At 49.3% G+C, this 15,591-nt stretch overlaps 1 protein-coding gene and 1 pseudogene across 1 annotated transcript in view; both read right to left on the reverse strand.

Annotated features, from left to right (window-relative positions):
- ablim2 (actin binding LIM protein family, member 2) overlaps positions 1–15,591 on the reverse strand; it is a 180,332-nt gene that overhangs the window by 129,238 nt on the left and 35,503 nt on the right. Inside the window, exon 3 of the mRNA XM_078407171.1 lies at positions 14,455–14,638. Within this exon, the coding sequence (XP_078263297.1) occupies positions 14,455–14,638 (184 nt within the window). The remainder of the gene's footprint in view (positions 1–14,454; positions 14,639–15,591) is intronic.
- Positions 2,767–4,323, reverse strand: LOC144600933 (importin subunit alpha-3 pseudogene; annotated as a pseudogene).

Here is a 15,591-nt window from a genome sequence, read left to right on the forward strand (position 1 = left end):
TATTCATACCGCTGGGTTGTAAGCTGCCTGAGCGAAATCTGAGGTGCTGTTCCTCCATTTTGAGCTGGGCTGCAGTCTTGACAGTACGCAGAAATAATGAGAGGGCAAACAGAACTGATGGGGTGAAATCCTTCAGGTACTTTCCGTTTGGGTCATTGTATGACACCCCTTGCTTTGATATTTACATCAGGAGTCAATTCCTTCAGTTTTGGAGGTAAATACCACTGCTAAAGTAAATCAGCCATGATCAAATTGAATGTTGGTGCTGGCTCGAGGGGCCGAATGGCCTACTCCTGCACCTATTGTCTATTGTCCAATTAATGTCCACCTTACACAGCTCATGTTGCCCACATTCTCCACCACATTAATAGCTCTAACCAATCTGAACATTTTCCTCCCTCGACTCCATCTAAGGAGGAGGTGCAACACCTGTCCCTTTACCTCCCCCCTCGACTCCATCCAAGAACCCAAACAGTCTTTCCAGGTGAGGCAGAGATTCACCTGCACCTCCTCCAACCTCATCTATTGCATCTGCTTTTCCAGGTCTCAACTTCTCTTCGTCGGCGAGACCAAGCGCAGGCTCGGCGATCGTTTCGCTGAACACCCTCAGTCCGTCTTAAACAACCTGGTCTCCCGGTGTCTCAGCACTTCAACTCCCCCTCCCACTCCCACACTGACCTTTCTGTCTTGGGCCTCCTCTATTGTCAGAGTGAGGCCCAGCGCAAATTTTGCTTGGGTAGTTTACACCCCAGCGGTATGAACATTGACTTCTCTAACTTCAGATAGTCCCTGCTTTCCCTCTCTATCCCCTCCACTTTCCCAGTTCTCCCACCAGTTTTCCTGTCTCCGACCACATCCTATCTTTATCACGCCCCCTCCCCTGACATCAGTCTGAAGGAGAGTCTCGTCCCGAAACGTCACCCATTCCTTCTCTCCAGAGACGATGCCTGACCCGCTGAGTTACTCCAGCGTTTTGTGTCTTCCTCTGAACATTATATTGTACTGGCTTTCCACAGAAAACCGAAGAGTGGCATGATGTGGAGACACGAGAAACTGAAGAGGCTGAAATCTTGAGCAAAACATGAAGTGCTGGACTAACTCAGTAGGTCAGGAAGTATGTGTGGGGGGGGGGGGAATGGATGGGCAATGTTTTGGCGTGAATTGACACGACTGCAAAGCATCGTAGCTATCTTTGATGACCTAAAGATTGGAGCGACTAGGCTTGTATACACTGGAATTTAGAAGGATGAGAGGAGATCTTATTGAAACGTATAAGATTATTAAGGGGTTGGACACGTTAGAGGCAGGAAACATGGTCCCAATGTTGGGGGAGTCCAGAACAAGGGGCCACAGTTTAAGAATAAGGGGTAGGTCAATTTAGAACAGAGATGAGGAAAAACGTTTTCAGTCAGAGAGTTGTGAATCTGTGGAATTCTCTGCCTCAGAAGGCAGTGGAGGCCAATTCTCTGAATGCATTCAAGAGAGAGCTAGATAGAGCTCTTAAGGTTAGCGGAGTCAGGGGGTATGGGGAGAAGGCAGGAACGGGGTACTGATTGAGAATGATCAGCCATGATCACATTGAATGGCGGTGCTGGCTCGAAGGGCCGAATGTCCTGCTCCCGCACCTATTGTCTATTGTCTATTGTCTAACTCAAAGACCGGATGCACAGGCTGCCTGTCAGATCCCGAGCCCAAAGATCAGCAATAGGGCTTTGGGTGTCGTTGAAGGACAAAACTCAGAACAACATTTGTCACCCATTGTTTTATTTTAATGTTACTGGCCACCTCTTCTCCTACACAACTACTCTTCAAATTGTAATGCGATTTGATAGTTTGGCAACTGGGAAGGGGCCGGGCTCCTCCATGTACGTTACCCTGAGACCATGCGTGTATGAACAGTATCACAAGGTGCTTTGTTTAGAGGCACAGCGCGGAAACAGGCCCTTCGGCCCACCGAGTCCGCACCGACCAACGATCCCCGCACATTAACACTATCCCACACGCACTGGGGACAATTTACATTTACACCAAGCCAATTAACCTACAAACCTGCACGTCTTTGGAGTGTGGGAAGAAACCGAAGATCTCGGAGGAAACCCACGCAGGTCACGGGGAGAACGTGCAGACAGCGCCCGTAGTCGGGATGGAACCCGGGTCTCCGGCGCTGCAATCGCTGTAAGGCAGCAACTCTACCGCCGCGCCACCGCGACCGCCCGGGGCTGGAAGCTCTCAGAACCAGCTGCAAAGTTTGGTTCTGCCTGTCTCTGCATGTCCCATGTCATCAGCCCGCATGCAGACCAATTCATACGGTCGTCAATGCAGGTTGATGAGATCAGAATCACGCAAGGTCGATGAGAACCGCTGACTTGACAATAGTTAAGAGGATGAATGATGTGGAAATTGTGAGGGTACTTTTTGCACTTCAAACAAAAAAAAGACAACCCAACAAACAGGGAATCAAATTATTCAGCCCAAGAAAGATAAACTTACATTTTTCTTTACTGAACTTTATTAAACGAGCTGCAGAACAACACCTTGTCTGTGTACATTTGCATTAAACTGCATCCATAGGCCATCTCTGATCAGTAGCTTCCTTTCCTGATTCGCGAACAGCAACCGCGATATGAACGGAAGGAAGAGTTTTGTTCCACGCGGGATTGTCAGGAAAGCCAAACATAAACTGTGTAAGTAACTGCAATTAACTGCAGCACTAGATCCAATTAAGTTTGATGAAATCTCCAATCGCTCCAGAGTGGGGATGCCCCCTTAGATCTGAAACCCTTTCTCTGGATCGCCCGAATTAAAATGAAGTTTTGAATCTTCCATTTTCGTTGTTACCACATAAGAGCTGTCCTCTTCCTCAGCTGTCAGCTGATCAAGGATATCATACGCCAGTTTATATATTTCCTCATTTTCGTGCAGCTGTAACTGCTCAATTAATTGCAAACCCCCACATTCTTCAATCTGATTTGCTATCAGTTCAGTTTTATCACTTGCTGTATTTATGATATTACTTAGCCCGTCCAGCACCACTATGACTATCTGAGGGTCCATCAGCGTGAGGAGCTTGCAGAATGGAATGATTGCATTTTGCTCAATGAGATAATCAATTTGTTCCTTTCTGCCACTGTTCGCCAGATTGGCAATGACCCAAGCAGTCTCCTTCTGAGTCGCAAAGTCACCATTTTCCATGAGTTTAACGACCAGAGGGATGAGATTCGCACCGATCACCGCCTGTTCTTGCTGCTGGTTGCCAGCGGTGACATTGGAAAGAAACCATACAGCATCTTTACTAAGTCTCGCGTTGGAATGAGTCAACAAAGCTGGGAAATAAGCAAGGGCCCCGCAGTTCAAGACGACCTGTGCTTGCTCGTCGGTACCAGTCACTATATTCCCCACAGCTCGCAACGTTGCGGTCTGGATATTACCTTCCTGGTGGCCAAATAGAGGCACCAAATGAGGAACGATTCCTGAATCTATAACAACCTGAATCTGGTCGTCTTCGGCGTCGGTTATGTAGGACAAAGCCAAGACCGTGTCTATTAACGTGTGGACGTCAGTGTGCTGAATGAGGACACACAGAGCTGGAAGAATCTCTTGGGCGATTTCCTTTGGCAGCTGAGGATCCTTCTGACGGCAGAGGTTGACGATGACCCACGTGATCGTGTGAAGCAGAGCGAGGGGAGGTGAACAACTGACAAAAGCAAGTAAAGGTTTTAGAACTCCTAAACTAATGACATAATCTCTGTACTTGGGCCCGTCAGCTATGATGTTGCCCAGGGCCAAAAGTGCCTGCTCACATACATCCTGATGCGGGGAGCCGAGCAGGTTTAACAGGAGTGGGACAGCGTTTGACTTAATCAGAGCCTCGGTGTGCTCTGAGGAACCATAGGCAATATTCGCCAAGGCCCACACTGCTTCCAGCTGCAACGGATGATTTTGGTCCTGCTCCAAGGAATGCATGAGAACTGGCAAAATGCCCGAGCCGATCAAATCACCTATTGGAGGAGCATATTCACTGGAGATCAACTCTCGGGCAGCTTGCACCCCACTCAGCTGAATTTCCTGATTGTCGCTCACCACGTTCTTCATTATCTCTTGCAACGATACATTCTGAAGTTTGACGTCACCATCCGGATCGGATTCCTCATGGCCAACCAGGACATTCCTCCGCTTTAGGTAGTGTTCGTCCCTCTTGATTTTCCTCAGCTCGACGACGGTCTCGTTCTGCTGCCGCCTCACGGCCTCGAGGTCTCGCCCTTTCTTCTTGAAGTTCCTTATTCTTTGATTATCCGACCTACCGCTATCAGACATGCTATCCATTTGTGCAGAACCCACTCAGGCGAAAAGCTGGGGCTGCGATGGCCCCCGGGCTGTGGTCCAGTATTTGCTCACCTTGGCGCTCAGGAATGGACCACCACACATCGTCACTCTTAAAACGGAGCTGGTGGTCTGAACTGCAACCTGCCTGAAGAGAATACTACAATGGGGACCAGAGAGACAGCGTTGGTCAAAGTACCACCAGGCCCCCCCCCTACCCCTCTTGTACACTGGCCACAGGGAGAGGCACTACGTCATCAGATCACCATTATGACTTGTCCCATTCACAACCCACCCCCTCCCCAGCCAATCAAAATTCAACATTTAAATGATGTACCCATGAATAAATGTGGTCAGTGCTCCATCTTTATGACCAATAACTATTTTAACATATCCGCGCGCAAAATAAAAGCTGGGGGGGGGAGAACCCTGCTCGGATAACAACCTGTCCCTAAATACCACCAAGACCAAGGAGCTGATCATCAACTTCCGCAGGTCACATAACGGGGAATATGCCCCGATCTCTATCAACGGGGACAGTGTGGAGAGAGTGTCCAGCTTCAAGTTTCTGGGCACTCACATTTCGGAGGACCTAACATGGTCCAATAACACTGCTGCGCTGGTCAAGAAGGCACAACAAAGACTGTTCTACTTAAGAACACTGAAAAAGTCTGGTCTAGCCCAACAGCTGCTGACGACCTTCTACCGCTGCACCATCGAGAGCATCCTAACGCATGGAATCCCTGTGTGGTACCTCAGCTGCACGGAGGCAGAAAGGAAAGCTCTACAGCGGGTAGTCCATAGAGCTCAGAGGGCCATCGGAACACAGCTACCAGACTTGGAGGGCATCTACAACACACGATGCCTCAGAAAAGCCACCAGCATCCACAAAGACTCTTCACACCCCTGCAACAGTCTGTTCGAACTCCTTCCATCGGGCAGACGATACAAGGCCTTCTACGCCCGCACCTCCAGACTCAGGAACAGCTTCATCCCCAGGGTCATAGCTGCTGTGAACCGGTCCTGCTGAGCCGGATGGCCACAACGCATAGATCAACTTGCACTTTACCCTGTCTAAAAACTGTTACAATTGTTTCGTTTCGTTGGGTTGCTGTTAATTACTTAAATTATTGCATCGTATGGGAGGCGCATTCCCAATCTCGTTGTACCCCTGGGTACAATGACAATAAAGATATATTGTATTGTATTGTATTGTATTGTATATTACAAAACCAGCTTGGCAGCGGTCAGAATTGTGGCTTTTATGGTGGCTGCCGTAAAGGAGGGGCAAGAGTGGGTAAAGTGGGAGATTATCGGAAAGAACCTGGCAGCAAAGATACGAGGGGAACAAGACAGGCCACTCAGCTGAATCGACGAACAAAGCAGGGGAGAGAGGGCAACCCTGGCCGACTGGAGCGACTAGGCTTGTACACACTGGAATTTAGAAGGATGAGAGGGGATCTTATCGAAACGTATAAGATTATTAAGGGGTCGGACACGTTAGAGGCAGGAATCATGTTCCCAATGTTGGGGGAGTCCAGAACCAGGGGCCACAGTTTAAGAGTAGGGGGTAGGCCATTTAGAACTGAGATGAGGAAAAACCTTTTCAGTCAGAGAGTTGTGAATCTGTGGAATTCTCTGCCTCAGAAGGCAGTGGAGGCCAATTCGCTGAATGCATTCAAGAGAGAGCTAGTTAGAGCTCTTAAGGATAGCGGGGTCAGGGGGTATGGGGAGAAGGCAGGAACGGGGTACTGATTGAGAATGATCAGTCATGATCACATTGAATGGTGGTGCTAGCTCGAGGGGCCGAATGGCCTCCTCCTGCACCTATTGTCTATTGTCTATTGTCTAGGAACAAGATAAACCACTCGGTCGAATCAAGGACACAACAGACGAACAAGACAGGGGAGAGAGGGCAACCCTGCCTGACTCCAGACCTGACGGGGAAGCTGTCTGATTCCCACCCATTGATTTGGACTGCACTACAGATATCGGTGTAGAACAGTTGGATCCACTTCCTGATTCCCTCCCCAAAGCCCATTTTGGAAAGCACGTCCCTCATGTACATGTGCGATATCCTGTCGAAGGCCTTCTCCTGGTCCAAGCTGACCAGGCAGGCATCCACCCGTCTGTCCCGCACGTAGGCGATGGTATCTCTCAGCAGCACCAGGCTGTCTGAGATTTTCCTGCCAGGTACAGCACAGGTTTGGTCCGGGTGGATCACCTGTCCCAGAGCAGGTTGGCGATGGCCTTAGACAGGATCTCGTAATCTACGTTCAACAATGTGATGGGTCTCCAATTCCTTGTATCATTCATCTCCCCCTTCTGCTTGTAGATGAGGGTGATGCTGCCCTTCCTCATAGAGTCTGATATGCTGCCGGCTAGAAGTATGTGGTTGTACACTTCCATCCAGTCACACAGTCTCCAGAGCCGAATACAACTCTGCCGGTAAGCCATCGCTTCCAGGAGTTTTACTCGATTCAAGGGAAGGGATGGAGCCAGTCAGCTCCTCCAGGGTCAGTGGTTGGTCCAGACTCTCCCGCTTGCTGTCGTCCAAGACCTCTGTGATGGAGGACAGGAAGTTCTGGGAGGCGGTGCTGTCTGTGGTCTTCATAACATAACATAACATAACATAACAACACTTTATTGTCACTCGGCACAACACCGAGCGAAATTTCAGCAGTCGTACAAATGCTTATGAAAGGATCTGCAGATCCTCAGCATGTCTGGCAGGGGAGAGACCGTGATCAAAGAGGCGTTTCTCCCAGGACCCTAACCCTGACCCTACCCATTCTTACTGGATTGGATACAAGTGTGTGTTCTTGTCAGAGCAGTGCCAGTATCTGAGCGCCGTCGAGTCGTGGATCAGGGAGTTCGACTACCTCGAGCCCCCAGCCGCCGGACAGAGCCCCCCAGCCCCCTGTCCAGGAGGGCGAGTCGACGGAAGAGGGCGGACAGGAGGAGGAATGGAAGGTGGTACAGAGGAGGAAGCCCTAGAGGGCACTGCCCACAGAGCAAAGGCCGGAGGGAGCGGGCAAGCCCAAGAAAAGAGTCCTCTCCCAGGAAGAGGCCAGCAACCTCTCCTCATCGGAGGATGAGGCGACATCGAGGACCCAACGACGGAGGCAGAGGAAGAAAACGGGGGAGGAGAACGGAAAGAGGAAGGACACGCCTGTTGTCCCCCAGCTCCAGGAGAGCGGGAGCAGTACAGCGGCCAATAGGCCCCAGCTCCAGGAGACCGGGAGCAGTGCAGTGGCCAATGGGCCCCAGCCCCAGGAGACCCGGAGCAGCACAATGGCCAATGGGCCCCAGCCCCAGGAGACCGGGAGCGGTGCAGCGGGCTATGGGCCCCAGCTCTGGGAGACCGGGAGACCGGGAGCAGTGCAGTGGCCAATGGGCCCCAGCTCCAGGAGACCGGGAGCAGTGCAGCTGCCAATGGGCCCCAGCTCCAGGAGACTTTGAGCGGTGCAGAGGCCAATGGGCCCCAGCTACAGGAGACCGGGAGCGGTACAACGGCCAATGGGCCCCAGCTCCGGTAGGCCGGGAGCGGTACAACGGCCAATGGGCCCCAGCTCCGGTAGGCCGGGAGCAGTACAACGGCCAATGGGCCCCAGCTCCGGGAGGCCGGGGGCAGTACAACAGCCAATGGGCCCCAGCTCCAGGAGACTGGGAGCAGTGCATCGGCCAATGGGCCCCAGCTCCGGGAGACCGGGGGCAGTGCAGCCGACACCGTACCCCAGCTACAGGAGACAGAGGGGGCAGGGTGCCCAGAAGAGGGTAAAACAAAGAGCGCCCCTCTAACAAACTCCAGCCATGCCAGAAAACTCGCCCCTTACCGAGGAAGCCAGCAGCCAGTACCTGTGCCATGCTGGGGCAGAAGGACGGCCCGGACCTCTAACGGACAATGGAGCTGAAACTGGCATCCATAAACGTGTGCAGTGTGAAGAGCACTGCGCGATGTGTAAACACCTTACAGTACCTGGGCCAAGGCGGACTGTTTGTGTCTGTCTTAGAGCTGTGAGTGGCTTGTTTAAACTGAAAGCTCTGTCAACTCTTCTGTTATGGGATAGTTGTTTAGACAGGTACATGGATAAGATAGGTTTCGAGGGATAGGGCCCAACGCAGGCAGGTGGGACTAGCATAGATGGGCATCTTGGTCGGCTTGGGCATGTTGGGCTGAAGAGTCTGTTTTTGTGCTGCATGACTCTACGGTACGACTTAAGGATACCAGAGTCAGGGGGTACGGGGAGAGGGCAGGAACGGGGTACTGATTGAGAATGATCAGCCATGATCACATTGAATGGTGGTGCTGGCTCGATGGGCTGAATGGCCTCCTCCTGCACCTATTGCCTATTGTCTATTGTCTTGCTCTTACCTGATTACAGTTATTCCATTTGTCCTATCTATCCCATCAACTTATCTTATTACCTTTAATCGCATCTAATTATCTTTTCTATTTCTCTTTCCCAGTTCTGACGGAGCATCTCCAATCGGAATCGTTATCTTTCCTTCTCCGGTTTTCTGCTTATATTTCTATTATTTCCTTGCGGATTTGTTCCTCTATCTCTATCTCTATCTCTATCTCTCTCTCTCTCTCACTGTTTGCTCACCTAAAGAATTTCTTCGGCAGCGTAATAGTTCTGCTATTCACTTCACAACCAACTGAATAAATTTGGAGGTATCACAAAATGCTGGAGTAACTCAGCAGGTCAGGCAGCATCTCAGAAGAGAAGGAATGGGTGACGTTTCGGGTCGAGACCCTTCTTCGGACTGATGTCAGGGGAGGGGGTGAGACAGAGAAAGGATATAAGTGGAGACAGGAAGACAGTGGGAGAACTGGGAAGGGGGCGGGGAAGAGAGGGACAGAGGAACTATCTAAAGTTGGAGAAATCAGTGTTCATACCGCTGGGCTGCAAGCTGCCCAGGCGAAATATGAGGTGCTGTTCCTCCAATTTCCGGTGGGCCTCACTATGGCACTGGAGGAGGCCCATGACAGAAAGGTCAGAGTGGGAGGGGGAGGTGAAGTGCTCGGCCACCGGGAGATCGGGTTGGTTGAGGCGGACTGAGCGAAGAGCGAATAAATTTGGATGTTTCAAAAGTCAAACTCTCTCTCCAACTCATAATATCATCCTTCACTTGCAGTCTTCCTACTTTTTTCCCCCAGTTTCTTCCAACCACCATGTACTGTAGCATGAAAGAACACGTGCACAGTCCTCTCTCTCTCTTTCTGTTCTGTTTCAGTTAACGCCACTGAATCACATTCCCATACAATAATTTCTTTCAAGTTATTCACTACCTTGTGTGTGTGTGAGTTGGTCATTTATGTTACAACGCGTTGCTGCCCAGTTTAAATGGGACTGGTACTCAGCGGCAACACCCAGCCATCTGGATTGATTTCATGATCAGACCAAGCATTAAGCCACTGACATCACTATGATCAATGTATTTTGGGAGAAATTCCATTGTGAGTGATGTCCAATTATTTTTTGGAAAATTACTGTAGACCGAAGGTAGACACAAAATGCTGGAGTAACTCAGCGGGTCAGGCAGCATCTCAGGAGAGAAGGAATGGGCGATGTTTTGGGTCGAGACCCTTCTTCAGACTGATGTCACCCATTCTTTCTCTCCTGAGATGCTGCCTGACCCGCTGAGTTACTCCAGCATTTTATGTCCAATTATTTTTAGTTTGGATTCGAGATACACCGCGGAAACAGGCCCCTTGGCCCACTGAGTCCGCACCGACCAGCAATCCCCGCACACTAACACTATCAGAAGGCAGTGGAGGCCAATTCTCTGAATGCATTAAAGAGAGAGCGAGATAGAGCTCTTAAGGATAGCGGAGTCAGGGGGTATGGGGAGAAGGCAGGAATGGGGTACTGATTGAGAATGATCAGCCATGATCACATTGAATGGCGGTGCTGGCTCGAAGGGCCTCGTCCTGCGCCTATTGTCTATTGACTATCCTACACACACTAGGGACAATTTACACTTAGACCAAGCCAATTAACCTACAAACCTGTACGTCTTTGGAGTGCGGGAGGAAACCGAAGATATCGGAGAAAACCCAGGCAGGTCACGGGGAGAACGTGCAAACACCGTACAGACGGCGCCCGTAGTCGGGATCGAACCATGGTCTCCGGCGCTACAAACACTGAAAGGCAGCAACTCTACCGCTGCGCCACCGTGCCGCTATTTGAACGTGTACACTAAACAAACATAATTCCAAACCATGACAAATGTCTGGGACAGTTTCAGCACAACAAATGGTTTACAATGTGTGAGATGGTGGATTTGCTGGTGGACAAAGTCTGCACACTGACAAAGTTGTGGATTGACAATTGTTGTCATAATGTTATAATGTAATTCAACACAAAACCGTCTGATTGGCTATGTTTTTATGTGTTTATGCCTTTTATTGGATGTACTTACACTTCAGGCAGCCTTAAGGGCCTGTCCAACTTAGGCGATTTTTTAGGCAACTGCCGGCGACTGTCATAGTCGTAGCAGGTCGCTGAAAAACTGGCGACTGGACCCCTCCGATGACAATGTCTACGACAAGCTACAACAACCTACCACCTAGTCGACGTCAAGCTACGGCAAGCTACCGACAACCGGCGACCCAATCGTCGCGAGTAGGACGTCCACCTACGACCGCACCAACGACAACCTACGACCACACAGGTGACAACCGAAGTCAACCGAAGTCAACCTACGTCTACCTACGACAAGCTACGACCGTGTCGGCGACAACTGAAGACAATTCACGTCATTTTGGCCTCCGGTTTTGACGCCGGTACCTGTCGCCGGTTGACGTAGGTTGACGTAGGAAGTCGCCAATGGAATTCACCGAAGTCAGCACCGGCGACAACCTACGTCACCTGGCGACAACCTACGACAGCGCCCCCGTCAGGAGACGTCAAGCTACGCTCATTGGCGTCAAACCCACTGTCGCCGAAAGGTTTTCAACATTCTGAAAATCCAGCGGCGACCAGAAAGACGCTACGACTCTTTGGAGACGACTCACGACCGCACAGGCGACACCCCGGCGACCGTGTGGTGACAGCCTAGTCGCCTGTAGTCGCCTAAAACATCGCCTAAGTGGGACAGGGGTTTTAAAATTTAATTAGGTCTATTGAAGAATGATGCAACAAATAAAAATATTTTGCTCACACACACACACACACACACACACACACACACACACACACACACACACACACACACACACACACACACACACACACAAACACACACAAACACACACACACACACACACACACACACAATAATGTATATTCATTTATGAAAAATAAAGTTTAATAATTGATCGCTTCCACAAATTGAAACTGCAAATGCATGCATAGATGCATAGGACGGTAAACATACATACTTGCAGAAGATATAATGCATGCATAATGCGCCAATAATGACAGCTGAACAATTTACAGGTCGTCCTGCATATGAATTGCACGAATCCAATGAAATCAAAGAAAATATGGCATGGATCTGGTATGGAGAAACAGAGGTCAAGTCAGGGATTCTTCCTTCAGGTCTTTTATAGGACTTGCATAGATACATAGGCACATGGACAATAGGTGCAGGAGCAGGCCATCCGGCCCTTCGAGCCAGCACCATCATTCACTGTGATCATGGCTGATCATCCACGATCAGTACCCCGTTCCTGCCTTCTCCACATATCCCTTGATTCCGCTTGCCTGAAGAGCTCAATCTAACTCTCTTTTGAAAGCATCCAGTGAATCGGCCTCCACTGCCTTCTGAGGCAGAAAATTCCACAAATTCACAACTCTCTGTGAAAACGTTTTTCCTCCTCTCAGTTCTAAATGGCCTACCCCTTATTTTTAAACTGTGGCCCCTGGTTCTGGACTCCCCCAACATCGGGAACATGTTTCCTGCATCTAGCATGTCCAATCCCTTAATAATCTTATATATTTCTGTAAGATCCCCTCTCATCCTTCTAAATTCCAGTGAATACAAGCCCAGTCGCTCCAGTCTTTCATCATACGACAGTCCCGCCATTCCGGGAATTAACCTAGTAAACCTACGCTGCGCTCCCTCAATAGCAAGAATATCCTTCCTCAAATTTGGAGACCAAAACTGCACACAGTACTCCAGGTGTGGTCTCACCAGGGCCCTGTACAACCGCAGAAGGACCTCTTTGCTCCGATACTCAACTCTTCTCGTTATGCAGGCCAACATGCCATTAGCTTTCTTCCTTGCCTGCTGTACCTGCATGCTTACTTTCAGTGACTGATTTACTAGGACAGACAGGTCTCATTGTACGTCCCCTTTTCCTAACCTGACACCATTCAGAAAATAATCTGCCTTCCTGTTCTTGCCACCAAAGTGGATAACGTCACATTTATCCACATTAAACTGCATCTGCCATGCATCTGCCCACTCACTCAACCTGTCCAAGTCACCCTGCAACCTCATAGCATCCTCTTCACAGCTCACACTGCCACCCAGCTTTGTGCCATCCGCAAATTTGCTAATGTTACTTTTAATCCCTTCATCTAAGTCATTAATGTATATTGTAAATAGCTGCGGTCCCAGCACCGAGCCTTGCGGTACCCCACTAGTCACTGCCTGCCATTCTGAAAGGGACCCGTTAATCCCCACTCTTTTGTTTCCTGTCTACCAACCAATTTTCTATCTATGTCAGCACCCTACCCCCAATACCATGTGCTCTAATTTTGCTCACTAATCTCCTGAGTGGGACCTTATCAAAGGCTTTCTGAAAGTCCCGGTACACTACACTACATCCACTGGCTCTCCCTTATCCATTTTACTTGTTACATCCTCAAGAAATTCCAGACATAAAGTAATTTGGGCAAAAACACATCTGAATCTGGGCACACAATCCAACTCGGGAGGAGATTCAAGAGAGTTCGATATAGCTCTTAGGTCTAACGGAATCAATAGACAATAGACAATAGGTGCAGGAGGAGGCCATTCGGCCCTTCGAGCCAGCACCGCCATTCAATGTGATCATGGCTGATCATTCTCAATCAGTACCCCGTTCCTGCCTTCTCCCCATACCCCCTGACTCCGCTATCCTTAAGAGCTCTATCCAGCTCTCTCTTGAATGCATTCAGAGAATTGGCCTCCACTGCCTTCTGAGGCAGAGAATTCCACAGATTCACAACTCTCTGACTGAAAAGGTTTTTCCTCATCTCCGTTCTAAATGGCCGACCCCTTATTCTCAAACTGTGGCCCCTGGTTCTGGACTCCCCCAACATTGGGAACATGTTTCCTGCCTCTAACGTGTCCGACCCCTTAATAATCGTATATGTTTCGATAAGATCTCCTCTCATCCATCTAAATTCCAGTGTATACAAGCCTAGTCGCTCCAGTCTTTCAACATATGACAGTCCCGCCATTCCGGGAATTAACCTAGTAAACCTACGCGGCACGCCCTCAATAGCAAGAATATCTTTCCTCAAATTTGGAGACCAAAACTGCACACAGTACTCCAGGTGAGGGATATGTGGAGAAAGCAGGAGCAGGGTATTGATATTGGTTGATCAGCCATGGTCATATTGGATCGAAGGGCTAAATGGCCTACCCCTGCACCTATTTTCTATGTTTTGATCTTTCAATGAGATCCAGTTGAGTACACAAACATTGAATGCGAGACAACCATGACGATATCGAGCCATCCCATTGCGACATTCTCCCCTCTTTGGCCAATTGTCTCGGAGGTAGGAAAACCTCATCAGATGTTCAAATCACAGGGCATTCTCCAAGTCCACAACTCGAGCCAAGATCCGGAGCGAGTGCGTCTTAATACCTCCGGCAAATGATAGAAACGCACAGATTTTCAGAGCTTTGGGGGAGTAGTGTGGCATACGGACCATCTAGAGCTTGGGACCGCAGTTGGAAAACAGGACATCAGCCAGCAGTCATGATATGCTAGATGGCGATGATTACCACAAGTAGGTGGGAGCGGGAGATTGAGACTACAATCAGATTGTATTAAACTTTAAAGAGGAGGCAGGAGGGGCAAGAGTGACATATTCTTGCACTTTCTTATATTTAACGGCTACGAACCTAAACCTTTCGCCCATCGGCCTAGGCATTTATATATAATTCTATAAGAGATCATTTTCTTACCTGCACACAGCACAGACGAAGCAACTTGGATGGTATGTCTTTCCCAGAGCCGAAACCACCTCGCCCTCTATAAAGTCACTGCAACTGAAGCATCGTGTTCCATACAGTCTCTGATAGTCAGAAGTGCAGACATATTCTCCTTGCCTGACAAAAAATCCCCCCTCAGCTAAATCACATCCACATTCTGCAGAGAGAGGAAACAACACAAAAAGATCAACTTTTAAAATGTAACCTTTCGGCTTCACTTCACTTTCAACTTTAACCCTTCTGCAGTTGCTCCAGTCTTTCAACGTACGACAGTCCCGCCATTCCGGGAATTAACCTGGTGAACCTACGCTGCACTCCCTCAATAGCAAGAATGTCCTTCCTCAAATTTGGAGACCAAAACTGCACACAGTACTCCAGGTGTGGCCCTAGAGAGACCAAATTTGAGGAAGGACATTCTTGCTATTGAGGGCGTGCAGCGTAGGTTCACTCGGTTAATTCCCGGAATGGCGGGACTGTCGTACGTTGAAAGACTGGAGCGACTGGGCTTATATACTCTGGAATTTAGATGGATGAGAGGGGATCTTATTGAAACATATAAGATTATTAAGGGATTGGACGCGCTAGAGGCAGGAAACATGTTCCCGATGTTGGGGGAGTCCCGAACCAGGCGCCACAGTTTAAGACGTACAGGTATGTAGGTTAATTGGCTGGGTAAATGTGAAAATTGTCCCTAGTGGGTGTAGGATAGTGTTAATGTGCGGGGATCACTGGGCGGCACGGACTTGGAGGGCCGAAAAGGCCTGTTTCCGGCTGTATATATATGATATGATATGATATGATAAGAATAAGGGGTAGGCCATTCTAGAACGGAGATGAGGAAAAACTTTTTCACTCAAGAGAGTTGTGAAGCTGTAGAATTCTCTGCCTCAGAAGGCAGTGGAGGCCGATTCACTGGATGCTTTCAAGAGAGAGTTGGTTAGAGCTCTTAATGATAGCAGAGTCAAGGGATATGGGGAGAAGGCAGGAACGGGGTACTGATTGAGAATGATCAGCCATGATCACGGTGAATGGCAGTGCTGGCTCGAAGGGCCGAATGGCCTCCTCCTGCACCTATTGTCTATTGTCTTATATTCACTACTGACCTGTTAT

This window comes from Rhinoraja longicauda, chromosome 1 (assembly GCF_053455715.1).
Source record: "Rhinoraja longicauda isolate Sanriku21f chromosome 1, sRhiLon1.1, whole genome shotgun sequence".
NCBI classification, from domain to species: domain Eukaryota; kingdom Metazoa; phylum Chordata; class Chondrichthyes; order Rajiformes; family Arhynchobatidae; genus Rhinoraja; species Rhinoraja longicauda.